This window comes from Tarenaya hassleriana, unplaced genomic scaffold (assembly GCF_000463585.1).
Source record: "Tarenaya hassleriana unplaced genomic scaffold, ASM46358v1 Cleome5, whole genome shotgun sequence".
Taxonomy (NCBI): Eukaryota; Viridiplantae; Streptophyta; class Magnoliopsida; order Brassicales; family Cleomaceae; genus Tarenaya; species Tarenaya hassleriana.
In genome coordinates this window covers 4498053-4513779 of record NW_010967707.1, presented here as the reverse complement: position 1 = coordinate 4513779, position 15727 = coordinate 4498053, and the positions used below count along the sequence as shown (strand labels likewise).

General features: G+C 38.4%; 4 protein-coding genes and 1 non-coding gene across 12 annotated transcripts in view; 4 read left to right on the top strand and 1 right to left on the bottom strand.

Moving 5' to 3' along the window:
* The first annotated feature begins 987 nt into the window (after positions 1-987).
* Positions 988-3405, top strand: LOC104826921 (ras-related protein RABC2a-like). The gene is made up of 6 exons (XM_010559892.2): positions 988-1436; positions 2161-2229; positions 2358-2423; positions 2538-2659; positions 2746-2874; positions 3035-3405. The coding sequence occupies exons 1-6, from the start codon at positions 1298-1300 to the stop codon at positions 3143-3145; spliced, it is 636 nt and encodes a 211-aa protein (XP_010558194.1). The 5' UTR covers positions 988-1297; the 3' UTR covers positions 3146-3405.
* Positions 3406-3883: 478 nt separating this feature from the next.
* Positions 3884-6935, bottom strand: LOC104826920 (serine/threonine protein phosphatase 2A 57 kDa regulatory subunit B' beta isoform). Its single transcript, XM_010559891.1, has 3 exons — positions 6753-6935; positions 5369-6606; positions 3884-4514 (listed from the first exon to the last, which is right to left on the bottom strand). The coding sequence occupies exons 2-3, from the start codon at positions 6524-6526 to the stop codon at positions 4212-4214; spliced, it is 1461 nt and encodes a 486-aa protein (XP_010558193.1). The 5' UTR covers positions 6527-6606; positions 6753-6935; the 3' UTR covers positions 3884-4211.
* Positions 6936-10295: 3360 nt separating this feature from the next.
* On the top strand, positions 10296-10368 carry TRNAF-GAA. The gene has a single exon. It is a non-coding gene; the product is annotated as a tRNA-Phe (tRNA).
* Positions 10369-10627: 259 nt separating this feature from the next.
* Positions 10628-13502, top strand: LOC109117269. The gene is made up of 5 exons (XM_019204145.1): positions 10628-10744; positions 11476-11671; positions 11912-11999; positions 12090-12156; positions 12409-13502. Exons 2-5 carry the CDS (start codon positions 11575-11577, stop codon positions 12460-12462), a joined length of 306 nt encoding a protein of 101 aa, XP_019059690.1. The 5' UTR covers positions 10628-10744; positions 11476-11574; the 3' UTR covers positions 12463-13502.
* The window catches only part of LOC104826918 (FAD synthase), a 5389-nt gene continuing 3079 nt past the window's right edge, over positions 13418-15727 (top strand). For 2 of the 8 annotated variants that reach the window (XM_019204141.1, XM_019204140.1), the window contains exons 1-8: positions 13418-13501; positions 13608-13717; positions 14440-14485; positions 14568-14725; positions 14882-14999; positions 15127-15209; positions 15478-15537; positions 15648-15720. In XM_019204141.1, coding sequence (XP_019059686.1) covers positions 13617-13717; positions 14440-14485; positions 14568-14725; positions 14882-14999; positions 15127-15209; positions 15478-15537; positions 15648-15720 — 639 coding nt within the window. In that variant the 5' untranslated portion in view covers positions 13418-13501; positions 13608-13616. Of the gene's footprint in view, positions 13502-13607; positions 14486-14567; positions 14726-14881; positions 15000-15126; positions 15210-15477; positions 15538-15647; positions 15721-15727 lie in introns of those variants that run through there. The other 6 variants (XM_019204142.1, XM_019204143.1, XM_019204144.1 and 3 more) reach the window with 6 other exon arrangements.

Genomic DNA, 15727 nt, shown 5'->3' with positions numbered 1-15727 from the left:
TCATCCCTAATAAAAATGACATATACATATATGTATATATATATACACAACAATGTTTCTAGACGTTAATGTCTTAACGAGGAACAAGTCTTTTTTTATTAAAGGAAGCTAAACTAATATATATTCTAAAATGTACATATGTGAGAAATAAAAACGAATAATTTTGTGATCATTACTTGGAACTTTCTCAACCAACCCGCATGCATGCCATGGCCCATGGAGATTTAAATATTTAATTTACAAGCACTTTGTATAATCCGTATGTACATGCAGTTGTTAAAAAAGATGCTCCATGATTATTATGATTTTATTTTGCACTCATATATTTTATTTTTAATAAAAAGTGGTTTTTCGACCACTAATTTGAAATATGTACCATTATTTATCCGTCAAATTATGAAGTCTCAAGTTTGGAAGACCCATCGGTCCGATTTATCAAATTAAAGTAGGCATTGCCTTACATTATGATATTTAACCATATACAATTAGACTAATTGTAGTGAACAATAATCATACAACTATTTTATAGAAAATAAAAAATAAAAAAATGACCGGTAGTAGGTCCACGTAGATGGAGCATGACGCGGCACTCGTGCCGGAGGTGGGGTTTTCCCGGCTCGGCCGACAGCAAACGAAGGCCTTCATATTAGGCTGCTGGATCAATTAGAAATAAGGATTATATAGTATTTTAATTTTAATTAATTGTGAAAGCTCCACTTTATCGTATAAAACAATTATTGAAACAAATTAAACTGGCTTCCTTCCTAAAAAACATGCAAGAAGTAATTAAAAAAACTACGGAGATTTTGGATTTTATTGATTCTATTTTTTTTTTTTGGGTTTTGGCCCAAAATATGCATTCACTTTGACAAGAAGAAAAGAATACATATCTCTATACACGCGCACACACACAAACAAAACCCAACAAATACGTGTCGGAGAAAAGGAAAGAATAACGTTAGTGTCAGGTGTTTGTTTCCTATCCCAATTTTTTTCCTCTACAAATTATTGATTTTTCCCCCCTTTTCGATTTCTACTCGTAAGATAGAGAAGAAGAGGAGCGGAGATGTTGATATCAACACCCAGCATCTCCATCATCATTACAGACAGCTAAAAATATATGCAAGAAAAAACAAGTCTGCTTTTTTAGTATGATTTGATCTCTCGTGGTTCATAGTTCTTTTCCCAGGGCCCCTTTTTTTTTTGTTTTTGTGTGTTGGGTCTCTAATTTCGGAGGGTTAGATCGAGAAAGAAGAAAACTTTAGGGGAGATTTCATCTGGGTTTTAGGTTTTAGAAATGGGGTCTTCTTCATCAGGACAAGGAGGTTATGATCTATCGTTCAAGATCCTGTTGATCGGAGATTCAGGTGTTGGTAAAAGCAGCTTGCTCGTGAGCTTCATCTCCAGTTCTGTCGAGGATCTTGCCCCGACCATCGGTATGTTAATGTCGCAAACATCCATGCCTCAGATTTGTCTTTCCTTTCTTACAATTTCTGAGATTTTTATTTTCTGTTTGGTTCCCGGGAAAACAGTAAGATATGGAGTACTGGATACTGGGCATGAATGGTCAATTTTGCTTTGTAGTTTCGTTGCTGTTTGGATCTTGGACTGTAGGATCCGTAAGAAGTTAATGCTAAAAAACTATGGCCACAGACAAAAGATTAGGGTTTTGATTCACAGACGTGTGACCTTTTGTCTGGTCTGGTAAAAGAGATTCTGGGTTTAAGTCGAAATTTCTTTCTATTGATCGATCAAATAGTACTCTCCACCATGTCTGGGAGCCCTTCATTCAGTGGTCCAGACGCAATCTGAGCAACCTGTCTGATCGGCCAAATCTTGTTGTCTCAACCGAGTTTTGCTCTGTTTGAGCAACCTGTCTGGTCATCTGAAGTAATGAGGGTTGGATTTGCAGTTTGATTTCGTGAATGCTGTTGTTGTATTATTGGCAATTGGATACCGGTTCCAGGGTCTTGATGATCAATTAATTTGCTATTAGCTAATCCCCGATGGAATAACTCTTCTTGATAGATCATTCTCCACGAATGATCACAGGATTCTAGTCAATCTTGCAAGCATCTAATCGGCCAAATCTTGTTGTCTCGATCCGAAATTTGCTCTGTTTCTCTAGTTGACATGGATGATGTGTGAAAATTCTTGTAGGTGTTGATTTCAAGATCAAACAGCTTACAGTGGCCGGAAAACGACTTAAACTAACGATCTGGGACACAGGTTTGGCCCGATCCATCTCAGTTCGTGTCATTTCGTATCAGAAAAAAAGGAATCTATTGGAGGTGTTTTGAGGTATTACATACAAAACTCATTGTTCAGTGTGATTCTTGTGTGGTTTACTTGCACAGCTGGGCAAGAGAGGTTTAGAACACTGACAAGCTCTTACTATAGAGGCGCCCAAGGAATTATTCTCGGTATGCCTCTTGTGATTCTCGTATCGAAATACTTAAAACATAAATGAGAAACCCGAGTCTCGGAATTATTCCCGGCGTTTCATACTCTACTCTCTGGCTTTCTCGGTGATGCAGTTTACGATGTGACGAGAAGGGAAACGTTTATTAACCTATCGGATGTGTGGGCGAAGGAAATCGAGCTTTACTCTACGAACCAAGACTGTGTCAAGGTTCTCGTTGGTAACAAGGTGGACAGAGTGAGTTAACAGCTTCTTCTTCTTCCGAGTCTTTTGAATCGAGATTGCAGCTTCTGATGAACTTTTTATACACTCAACGATTACAGGAATCCGACAGGGAAGTCAGCCGAGAAGAAGGGGTCTTTCTAGCTAAAGAGCTCAAGTGCCTCTTCCTTGAATGCAGTGCTAAAACCCGAGAAAACGTAGAGCAATGCTTTGAAGAGCTTGCTTTGAAGGTAAGAAAACTCAAACACCCTTACGAAACCGAGCAAATTCTGATTCTATGATCAGGACAGTAAAGACCCGAGATGTTTTCTAGTGAAAACTCAAAGACCCTTTTTATAAAAACCGAAGTTGAAATCTGATTATATGATCGTGGAGAAACATATTGTACAGATAATGGAGGTACCGAGTCTTTTGGAGGAAGGATCAAATGCAGTGAAGAGGAACATATCGAAGCAGAAACCGGAACACATGGCTCAACAAGGAGGCTGTTGCAACTCGTGACCCGACCCGACCCGACCCGACCCCGAGTTTATATGTAAGTTTTTAAATCTTTGATCTGTTGGTTTAATCTTTGAGCTCACAACTGAATCCATTCCACCTCCATCTTCTTTGAAGTTGATATTGTGTAATGTGATGTAATGGCCTTCCTTTGTGTGTAAAATCTGAAAACAAACGGATGGTTTCTTTGTAAATTTGTCACTTACCTTCTTGTTATTATTACACTGAAGAGAAAGCAAAGACTTGGCGGTGTTTCTTTTCCGGGAGAGTTATAGTTTCCACTGTCTGAATTTCAGATTCTATCAGAGAACGCTTTGTGTATGAAAGTGAAGAGATTTCTTTCGTATTGAAATCTAGAAATTGTTGAGTTATACGCTCTAAAAACACTTGAACGGTCATCTTTTTTTTTTTCTTCTTCCATATTTAAACAAATGGGGAGATGGAATATTTTAGTTTAGATTATATTTAGTTCCAATTTAATTTAAGTCGGATTTTTCAAATTCAACTTTATTGATTCTAATATTTAATTTGTATTTAATTGATTTAATTTTTTTAAAATTCAGACATTATCGATATTTAGAAATAATATAGAAATATGGTCAAGTTCTATAATTTTTACTTTTCATTTGATCTTGGGCAGTTGGACCTATATTGACGAATGGTCCAGATCGATTCACGATATCAACGGTCGAGATCACGTCTTTTATCAGATGATTCAAATCTTGTGAGAGCATACATATATATACAGAAATAAACTAATTTGGATTTCAGATGACACGTACCATACAAGCTACAACAAATAATATCCGATTTAAAAATTCCCAAAAATTAAAAACAACAACAAAGATCTCACAAACCCATTTGTAATAACCCCACAAAAAAAATATATATATATAAATATCGACGCCATTGAAATTGGAAAGATATGATATAGACCCCCCAAGATTAAAGACGAAACGAGGAAAACCAATAATAATAACAATAATCAGAAACGTTATATAGATTAAATAAAAGAAAAAAAAGGGCGAAAGAATACCTTTTCTTTTTCCATAATATTATTATTGAATGTCTAGTCTCGTTGGGCAGCTGCTTCAGCTAATCTCCTCCACTTGAGAAGACGTTCTTCTTCGACATCTTTGGACTTAGCCTGCTTCTCTTCGTACTCCCGCTCGCATTCCTCGAACAGCTCTCCGTCCATTTCCATGAACATCTTCTTCACATTGACCGTTAAACCGTGCACCGCCTGGTTCCAATGCGAACGTATATTCTTCTCGAGGGCCGAGAATATTATCGACAGTATCACCCTTTGGTTCTGTGCCACGAGATTCACTATGTGCTCGTTGTTCCACAAGAACAGGGCTCTTTCCGCCACCTGCATCATATTGGAATCGGAACTTAACCAATAGAGGGATCTTCATTGTGCAAGAATGTTTTGGAAAATCAAGTTAGCAACTTCTTGGACAAGTATAAGAAATATACACATGGCGTTTAGGACAAAACAAAAGCTTAGGAGAAAAGTTAAGGCAAGGCAAAATCTTAATAATCCAATGGAACACTAATTCTAACTACCCAAATGATCAGAGAAGATGGTGGTTAAAAGGATCGATCAGTAGAAAGAAAAAGTTTCCAACTTTTCACAGTTAGGGCATAATGACTCAATAACTCGATTGGATTAGATGAGGCAAGATCCTGCTCTACAAAACCCTTTCATTCTAATGTAACAAATTTTGTTCCAAAGGAGTTATAAACTAAACACATGGATACTGACTCCCGATAAGCGAACCGAGCTAGACCTCTACACGCCAATATCACATGCAGTGATCCTTTCTAAATCTACAGTGCTATTCCCTGATATAATGCCAAACAAAGATGACTAAATCTTTCTGGAATGAAATCAAATTGCATGATAAAGGGAGAAAGAAGCAAACAGGAAAAAGAAAAACATGACTAAATCTTAAGCGGGAAAGCACCTAAGTCGCATCCTCTTTTCCAGGAGGATGCAAGTAGAAGGACGTGACTTTAAGGTGATATCCATAAGAGGAAATCAGAAGGCAACACTGTATATGCATTGCCTCGAATAAGCTAAATTATGACATGATACCATTCTTGGCTAGATGAAGCTCCATAGCAAAAGATACAGAATTTGAGGTGATGTTCATAGATGAAACCTCCAGACCAGAGAAGGGGAAAAAAGCTTTACTGATAGATACATAAGCGATTACTAACCTGAAAGTGAGAGCTATTGAGGCAGCGACCAATCTGTTGGAATAGAGGAACAATGCAACGCTGGAACTCAACAGGCTGTGTTGCCTCGAGAACCTCTTCAAGTTCTCCAAGGAAGAGAACCTCCTTCTGGCAGTTTGTCACGGGCCAATATTTTAACAATCCTCTGATCACTGTGTCCGCAAGCTTGTAATCTTTTTCCACAAACTGCACGATACAGTAAGATAGTTGCTGATGATACAGAGAGATGGGTTTCGGCTTATGCAGCGGTATCAACGCCCTGACCAAAAATAGTTTGTGCTCCTCCTTCATAGGCAAGGCAAACCCGTTTATGATACTGCCCAGAATCTCCAACAGCTCCCCAATCCCACTGTGTCTCTCTGTCTCATAAATAAACCTATAGAATATGTTGTTAATTGCTTTCCTAATAAAGGGCCTGTGGACCATAAACTTCCCATAAATCCTATGAAGAATCGTTTTCAAGTACTCCCTCTCTCTCGGGTCTTCAGAATCAAATAAGTCAAGCAACTTCAACACAAAAGAATGGTCAATATACCGTTTGGCCACCTTCGTATCCGTATCAGAAGAAACAACATATCTCAGTAATAACTCATACACTAGCTGCAGATGAGGCCAAGAGGGTTCCAAATAGGGCTCCTCTTCCTCCGGATCTGCAGGTTCTTGACCCGTATTCTCGTGAGAAGCCGGAGGAAGGCACCGGAATACATTGAGAGAAATCATCTTTATCATCTCTTCCTGGCATGCTTCCGTGATCTTACCCGATCCAGACTGAATAAAATCCACGAGCTCCAATAAAGTTTGCCTTTTGATCTCCTTCTCTCTCACATTCTTCAGCGTATCAGTGAACTCAAATTGGAAAGAACAAATCTGCAGCTTCCTCATGAATAGGAGTTGCCTCTCCGAAACAGGTACATCCCTGAACAACGGGAGGGGTTCGACAGAGCCCATCGGTGGAGGTGGTGGGGTGGCGGCTACAGGACCGGGAGAGGATGGAACCGGGGCACCACGAGAGGCATGGCTAACAACCACATTGGACCCTGGACCTGACCGACCCGGAGGACCAAACCCATACATAGACTGATCATTAGACTCGGATTTAGAGGGCTTCCGGTGCCCTCCCTTCATTATTTTCTTAAACATGGCGACGCGGCGAAGCAAGAATCCTAGCTTTCCTCTCCCCCAGAATAGAAACCCTAGGTTCTCCTAGCTGGATGAGATAACTGACAGAGAACTCAATGGATCAGCATGCAACTCGAAGAAACAGAAACCCTAGCTATTCAGATTCAAATGCTGGCCGACAGCGCTTCTCGTGGATCAGGTTCCTCATATTTAAGGCGCGAATAAGATGAAAAAGCAAGAAATGTACCGGAATGTTGTCATAGATCTGAGCCGGCGGTAATCAGACCATCGAAATGACTGGAAAGATCGCCGGCAGATCGGACGGCGAGAATTTCCCGGCGATCAAACCCCGGAAGAGAGCGGACGAGAGAAGAGGAGAGGAGCTACAAAAGAGGGAACAAATGGGAAGAGAGAAAAAAGGAGAGAGCTTCAGAACAGATGTAAGCATGAAATATGAAATTATTAATAACCATATTTTGTTTTATTATAACTTTTTTAAATACAGATTCTCTCTTTTTAAATCTTTACATTAATATTTTAGCGCATTTTAGTGAACGTTGTGATATCGTACGCACGTGGCTTCGGAGTGAAGGGACTGCCCCAACATGAGACGGTCCATGAGATGCCGATACGAAGATAATTTCCCATTTTTCCAAAAAAAAAAAAATAGTTATTTTTTTATTCGATTCATAACCTTGCTTTTACCACTTCGATTTTTATATACACAACTTACGATTTGAATAAATTTGATTATTAAACAAAACTTACGATTTGAATAAATTTGATTATTAAACAAATTGACCACTCTAATAGACGATAGGTTGCGTCCCACCACCCACAAATTGAAAACTCACCGGTTAAATCATAACCGTCCTTAATATAGTAATCGCGGTTAACAACAATTTATTAATCCGTCAATACTAATAGTTTATAATCGCTATCAAACACTATGAAAACGTTGTCATCTACAATCGCAACCGCAATAATACAACCAGTCCCACCCTAATTTGATTGGAACAGTACGGATAACATATTCATATGCAAAATACTTTCGAGGGAGTTCATTCACCACCACGAGATGATCGACTTCCATACGGTTACAGTTTCAGATAGATTCGGTTCGGATATCAAATGAGTTTTCGAAACTTCATCTCAAACCCGAAAAATTCGAGTTTTAGGAATTGAAATCCGATCTGATCTGAACTCGTAGATTCAGAAAACCTACAAGACGAATGCGGTAGCGAAGAGATATATACCCAGAGGCAAATAACAAAGAACCAAAGCAACCCACGAAAGAGAGCTCAAAAAATGGACATAAAACTCACATGTAAATTTATAAATAATAGAGAATTTCGTTAAGTATGGATAATTTGAAAAACAATTTCACACCAAACTCAGGCAAGTTCAGGATTATTAAATGTGTAAAAAGCACTATCTACATTAAAAAAAGAACATACTTGGTTCATTCCTGCTTCACCTCGGCCTCTCTTGCCACCGGTTTCGGTAATGTCTCCGTGCCTTCGGAGCCGGATTCCGCAGCCGACTGCCGAAAAGGGTAGCGAGAGATTCAGGGTTGGTGTCAGAATCGTGCAAAACGAGTAATTCGCGAATATAAAGAAATAACCGAACGAAAACGTAACTGCGCCATGACGTTGCTCTTGCAGCTTATTAGTGGAATGTATGTTTCAGAACTGAAGGGGTGAGTTTGAAACGAAAATAGTATACTATATATCATTGTACTTTATACTAACACCGTTTTGTAAAGGGGACACACAGATTTTTGGAAGAAAGAGGTGCCTATCAAGTCATAAAGAACTCTACAACTTGGGCCGGCTGAAGTAGCTAAAAGCATCTATATATATATATATATGCACGAATCTGGTATATGTTTCAACAAAGTTCATCACAAACTGTTTTGTTTAAGAAAGCGTCTAAAAAGGAGAGCAATTTCGAAAGCAAACATGGTAAATCAAGTCGGTTTGATTTTATTTTCACTCACTTTGGTGGTATTGTCGTTTCTAGCAGCAGGTTTGTATGGACAAGCCGGAGGAGCTCTCTCGGGTCTCCTGTATTCCCATCCGAGAAATCCATACACTTTGGCCTAGTTTTTCACCAAACCCGAAACAAGAAAGTCAGAATCGAACAAGCAGTTGTGAAAACGAAAGATCCAAGAATGAGATTCATCACCACAGGGCCTAAAGAAACAACAAAGTTCGAAGATCGCGAATCTACTAAAGCCACATCAGTAGTATGCATGGATTATAACATGAATCCACAAGGCCTTAAACAAAAACTAGAAAATTCCATCACTCGAAGAGCAAAAACACGAACCCAGATGCAATATCAGCATAATTAAGATTCAAAACTCGATTTCATCTCCATCTTTCCAAGATCCATCTATTTTGTTGGACATGAAAAAAAACTTCAAACTAGTTCTGATTTCTTCCAATTCTCCAGATAAAAAAGTTATCACCTTTTCTTCTTCCTGTCCCCAGTTTCAATGTCTGATTATAATTAACCTCCTTCAAACTCTATCCCTCCCCTCTTCTTCGCATCATTACCGGTGACTCTATCATATCATATCATGTTCTTATGCTTCTTAACAAATACTAACAACACAGAATACAGAGAAAACGACACACTTGAACCCTAAAATCAAGAACAAAGGCATCAAACGAGGGTATTACCATGAGATAATCGAAGATCCGAGGCAATAGATTGACTATCGGGACGAGGAACAACGGCAACAAACACATAAGGCAAACCTGCGGAGAAAAAAATCCGAAAGTCAGACAAAAAAAAACAAAAGGGAGAGCTGGGAAATAGAAAACCCTAGACCCAAAAGAACGAGGGGATGAACAAATTTCACCATATTGGAACTCGAATTACAGAATCTGGAACCGAGAAACGTCTGAGGAGTTGAAGTCGTCGTTTACGTTTCTCTATAGACTCGAGCTCGACAGAGATTCGATTTTACGGTGAGGAAACAAGCGGTCTTGTTGAAGGTAGGAGGTAGGGTTGGTGAAAAATAACCAATTTTCGGTAATTATTCCAATTAGCGGTGAAAGGTGAAATACTAAGAAATAAGACCGATATACATGTATATAAAAGAACCAATTTGAATCAAATTAAATGTAATGTAATCGTAAAAACAAATAAAACCTATATAAAAACATTTTCCTTGTAACCCAACGGAGTAAACGGGTGACAAAATCAAAATTAATCCATGATTCAATATTTTATTAAAAACCGAATTAAATAATATTTGAAACGGACTGAATGTTGTGTAGTAAACATAGTTATATATACACATACACATACATAAACATTTATTTGAGTTCTAAGAGGTTTAGGATTTATTTGAACAATGTTAGGATGAAGATCGAATCGGTTTTCATATTCAAGAACATGTGTGAAGGAATCCTTATATCTTCATGTTTTATGCGCATTCACGCCATTGCAGAGGAGATCTTGGCAGCGGTTTTCCGGAAGCTTCCCAGCCATTGAAGCCGCGTTCGAGGACCATTATGCTATCGATTCCCGCCTCTTCCTTGAATTGATTCCGACATAAAGAACAGAACGCCGCGGAGGATCAGATTGAATCGCAGCTTTTAGAAAGAAACAGTGAACAAAGAACATGTGCGCGTACGAGCGATTTACCTGACATCGATGATGGCGATGCTGGGTCGGCGACGGAGAGCGAGGAGCTGAGTAGAGGTAATGTAAGAGATCCTTCACGCGCTACAAACGAAAATAGTTTTTTTGAATTTTATTATACGAATTTCTATAAGCGGGGATAGCTCAGTTGGGAGAGCGTCAGACTGAAGATCTGAAGGTCGCGTGTTCGATCCACGCTCACCGCAATTTCTTGTTTTCCTTTTCCTTCAAAATCCTAATTATATTTTTCTGTTTGTAGTTTTAATTTTAACTAATTTATTTTTGTTTATAGTATTTTTTTTGGTTATCTTTTTTATTTTATTATGACTTTATTTGATATGGAAGTTTCGATGTTACCATGTATATGAATAATTAAATTAAATAATAAATTACGAGGAAACAGTTTTTGAAGATATTAAATCATTTGTATTTAACGTATAAGTCTATAAGAGAATCCAACGCTAATCAGTCCCCTCTGTTTCCTCTCTTCGTCGTCGATTGTTTCTGGAACTTTCCAAGCGATTTCTCTCTTCTTCGTCGACAATCTTCTGACGAACGGAACCAAATCCCTGAAGCAGGAAGGTACACGTCCCCTACATTGTTTATCATTTTGCTTTCATTTCCTTTGTTCTTTGTCATCGGTTTTTTCTTAACCTCCTTCGCGAGTTCTGTTTTCGATTGTGGGTTGAACGTTGGATTTTTCTGCTTTTTTTTTTCATTGGCGATTATCAATTTCGGTTGAGTATGTTGGATTTTCATGACTTCCATCTTCCGATTTGGGTCAATGTTGATGTGATCATATTTACGATTAGTTCTACATAAATTTGTTCTGGTTGTGGTGTTTAGGGTTAGGGTTTGTACTCAACAATAGCAAAATTTATCGATGGGGAAGAGTCAGAATGAAGTTATTCAACTAAATTTCATGCAGAGTATTGTGTTGTTTCACATTCCCCTTCAGAGTCCTTGGGGATTTTTCCCTTGAAGCCTGAAGTGAGTTTGCGTTGATCAATTTAGTGAAACGTTTTCTACGATCTACCTTGCTAACAATCGATTTCATGAATCGATTGTTAGCTCGTAATGTACCTTTGTTAATACTATATTGCCTCTGATTTTGCCACTGCTTTATTTTATTCCTAAATATTTTTTTGCCTAAAGTAACGGATGTAATGGGTAGTCACAAGATCAATGCAGATATCCAGAATCTTATTATATGCATAATAATTTATTTGTAGGTAAAGTCTAACAATTTGTATGTGTAGACAAGTGTTTGTCTCATTTTTTTGGTAAAGATGATCAAATGTTCTGTTTTCCAGCGCTAGCTTGTTGCTCCCTAGCTTGGAGATTTCAGCACACAGTTCTGCTTCGGGTCTACGAGGGTTCTTTGGACTCTGCTGGTGCACATTCAGTGAAGAATGGAAAATACTAAACCTAACTCTGATTCTGCTACTGATTCAAGCTCTGCGGGTAATGACAAAGAGAAATCAGATGAGAAGATTTTTGTGAACCATGGTGAGTTGCCCTTAAAAATTGTCCTTTAAGTACTACTTGAACTAGGTTATCCTTGCGGCTGGATGAAAATTCGGGACTAGTAGTTTGAACTGGATCCCCCTTTGGTTAAATTCTTACTCATTCACTGAGTTACGGTTCCTTATACACAGTTGCTTGTCTTATGAAGCATTAATGTCAGGTATTTGCTGATGGAAAAAACAGTTTTTTAATCTTGAATGCTGTCGGCCTTTCATTGTGCAGCTGAGATTTCTTGGCACGAGATGAGAAAACAGTGGGTTGGGGATCCGTCTAAAAGGACTTCAAGTAAACAAGCTGAACCTGTCATAAGGTATTCAAGAAAACTTTACAGACCCCAACACATGAAATTAAGCATAAGTTTCCATATCTACAAATAACTCTTCAATTCCAAATTTTGCAGCTTTAATGCGACTTACGAGGATCTGCTTTTATCCAATGCACCCTTTCAGAAGCCCATCCCACTAGATGTAAGTTCCTGCATATTTAAAAAAATATACTCCTTTCATGAGATTATCGTTCACGCAATTATATTGGAATGTGGTCTATGTCAAGGCATGGGAAATAGGGTGTTTTTTTTACTAAGACAACTTCTAAGCCCGTGCCGTGCATTTTCGTGAAGAATCTTATTCTTCCCTTGCTTTCAACCTTTTTCTTTTATCCATGGAGGAATTGACATTACTAGTTACCACAGTCACCTTTGTTGCCGTTAAAAATTGCAGGAAATGGTGGATTTTCTGGTTGACTGTTGGCTGGGGGACGGCCTTTTCGACTAAGATCTCCAGAGATGTCCTCTCCATTTTTATATCCTCGGTACAGAATTTAGTTGCAATCTTTAGGGTTAGAGGAGAAACCTGACATCTCTCTGGCCGAAGTCCTTGAGGTTTGAAGTTGGATTTCATTGCCATGCCGTTAAGATGACTATAGGTATATCAGCGCATCATGTCATGAAACTGTTATTAACACACGGCACTGCTTTTCTCATCTTTCTAAAAAAACATTGTGACGAGTCTGATCATTTATCCGTGTTCTCGTGTTTTTACGATTCTGAGATTGGTTCATCTATCGTGACATAGAGATGAAGCAGAGTTTTTCGGCTGAAGTGTTTTGTCCTCATCCTCGCGGGGTTTTGGGCATCCAAACTTGGTTAGGTAGGATTTGGCAAGTGCCAATTAGCGTTGAGGATGTGGATAGCCTTTATCTGAATATTCTCCCTTTTATTCTTTACGGAAGTGTTTTCTTCTCAGAAAAACCTCTTTACACATAAAATGCGATCCGATAAGACTTATACTGTATCAAGTTAAATTAGAAAATAATAATAATTCAACTATTCTGTGTCGAAATTAATGGGGGATTCTTGTGGTTGAACCTGCAAATTTTGCAATTAAAAAAGGGAACGTCTCTGACATATTCTCTGATTACAACACCAACACCAAATTAGATTCAATGCATATAGATACTTTTTTGTATATACATTGTTTTTTTACCTGAAAAGGGTTGGGTATGGGATTTGCAGTAATATCTCTCATCTCAATAAATTTGTTTCCGCAGATAGGATGAGATCTTTTAGTTGGGAAAAAGCGAGAAAAGTTTTCATTTACAATTTTCTCGGAAGGAAATCTCTCTCTTGTTTTGTACTTCCAATTCCTGGATTTTGGTTGGTTGTGGCAATAAAAAAAGCTGAAAACTTTAGAAAACCCAAGATTCAACAGCCAGGAAGGACCTGTCCTCTTCTCCCCTTCTCTTCTTTCTCCGGCAACCTACGCTAAAATTTCCTACCGAGTTAGAGTTCGAGTTCGAGTTCGTCCAGAGAAGGTAAGGGTTGCTGTCCCCAATGATACATCGACAATTTGCGTATCTGTAGCAATGCCGTTGTGGGTTTTTCTGGGTTTCTTTCGAAATTTTGATTCCTTAATCTCAGGAAAAGAAAATGGAGATCGACAAAGCGATCGGAGAAAGCGACGATAAAAGGTTGAAGACAAAGTATAACAACGCCATCTATGTCATTAAAAGAGCTATGTCTCTTTACTCGTGAGTTCTTGTTTTCTTTGATACAGTTCATAAGCATAGATTCTCGATCTCTCTAATCCTGTTCTTTGAATTTCGTCACCGTTAGATTGGTTGCTGGAAAAAAAATCGATGAAACAAAGTCTGCAAATTTTATTTGCACGCGGTTTCTATCTGAGACGGCAGTCTTGGAATTTTCGGATTTCGAATGTTTACGAGTTTTGCTGGATTTAATTTAATGAATTGGATTTTAAATAATCGTAGGTGAATTGAATTACTTCAGGACATCAAACAGGGCATTTTGTTAATCAGCAGTAATATATATGCGTTTGGATGCCGATTCCTTCTTCAAAGAGAAGCTTTCTGTATGGCATTTTAATATCCCTTTCAGTGATTTGCTTTTACTCACTTGTATGGCTTTGTCGTGTCCTTGGCTTAGTTAACATTGTTGAATTCTTGTATCTGTAAGTTTTCCTGTTTAAAGAACACCAGAGATCCGTTCTGTCATGTGGCAGTTGCAGAGTTTATGATGGAAGTTTAGTAGAGATTCCTGAACACAATGTTGATTCACTTTGTTGTCCCCGTTTAGAATTGGACTTGCTATATAACGCACTGAATTAGTATTTAAAAATTTCACATCCATATGAAAGTTTTTGCCTTGTCCCGTGACAAATGTCTACACTGTCACTGAAATGCTATTTGCCGTGCTGACTCTCGAAAGCATCAAACTTGTTCATCTTTTGCAGGATTGAAGAGGTTGCCTTTAGTTTCAATGGCGGGAAGGACTCAACTGTATGCTCAAACAATATTCGGTTTTCTTCTAAAAATGTATCGAAATGATTCTGAGTGATAGTGACCCTGATTGTGATTTTAGGTGTTGCTTCACCTTCTCAGGGCTGGCTATTTCTTGCATAAGAAAGAGCAAAGTTGTTCTAATGGAGGTCTCTCACTTTTCCCAGTCCGGACCATATACTTTGAGAGTCCGTCTGCATTTCCTGAAATCAATGGATTCACTTATGATACAGCTGAAACGTAAGGAACTTGTGTTCTGTTTCCTATGTATTTCAGTCTAGTTAACTGTTTCTTTCATCATGGATGACAGTTTTTTAGTTAGATCATCAAAGTGTATTCGGATTTCGGCATTACTACAGTTTTGTGGTTGCTAATTGTCTTCTGCTTTCTGGGCAGTTACAATCTGCAACTGGATATTATTCGTCAAGATTTCAAATCAGGGTTGGAGGCATTGCTAAAGGCTAACCCTATCAGAGCTATTTTTCTCGGTGTCCGAATTGGTGATCCTACTGCGGTATCTTCAATTCTGTGCCGTGTCTCAATAAGCCATAACAATTCAATTTCGAAACTTTCCATCCATATATTTTGCATATTTAGCAGAAAATTTTAGGCTTGTGATTATTTGTTCGCTGTTTTATCAGGTTGGCCAGGAGCAGTTCTCTCCCAGTTCCCCTGGATGGCCTCCTTTCATGAGGGTGAATCCTATCTTGGATTGGTCATATAGGTCTCTTTAACTCCTTAATCAGTTTCATATTGTTACTTTGTCTTAGATCATGTTTGCTTTGGAAGTTGCTGTAGAAGTGGTTGCCTTAGAAATTGCAATAGATTTTGTTTATGGTGTTCAATTCTTTTGCCTTTTAGTTTGACATTCTGACATGCAAACAAACGTGAGTACTAATTTGCTGGTATGTACTTGCTGTGCTGATAAAGTCTGTTACTTTTGGATTCTGGTTGTGCATTTTCTTTCCTGATTTGTCAAGTTTCCATGGCAGGGACGTCTGGTCATTTATCTTAACTTGCAAGGTCAAGTACTGCAGCCTTTATGACCAGGGGTAAGCAATAGTCCTAAATATATCTGATTAGGCTCTTCCTGAGGGTTTTTTTTTTACTTGTTGTTCATCTAATGCATATTTTCGTCTTGTATACATTTCCGAATGTACAGATACACATCAATTGGGAGCATTCATGACACTGTTCCTAACGCGTTATTGCGTGTTGATGACTCAAACATTAAAGAGCGGT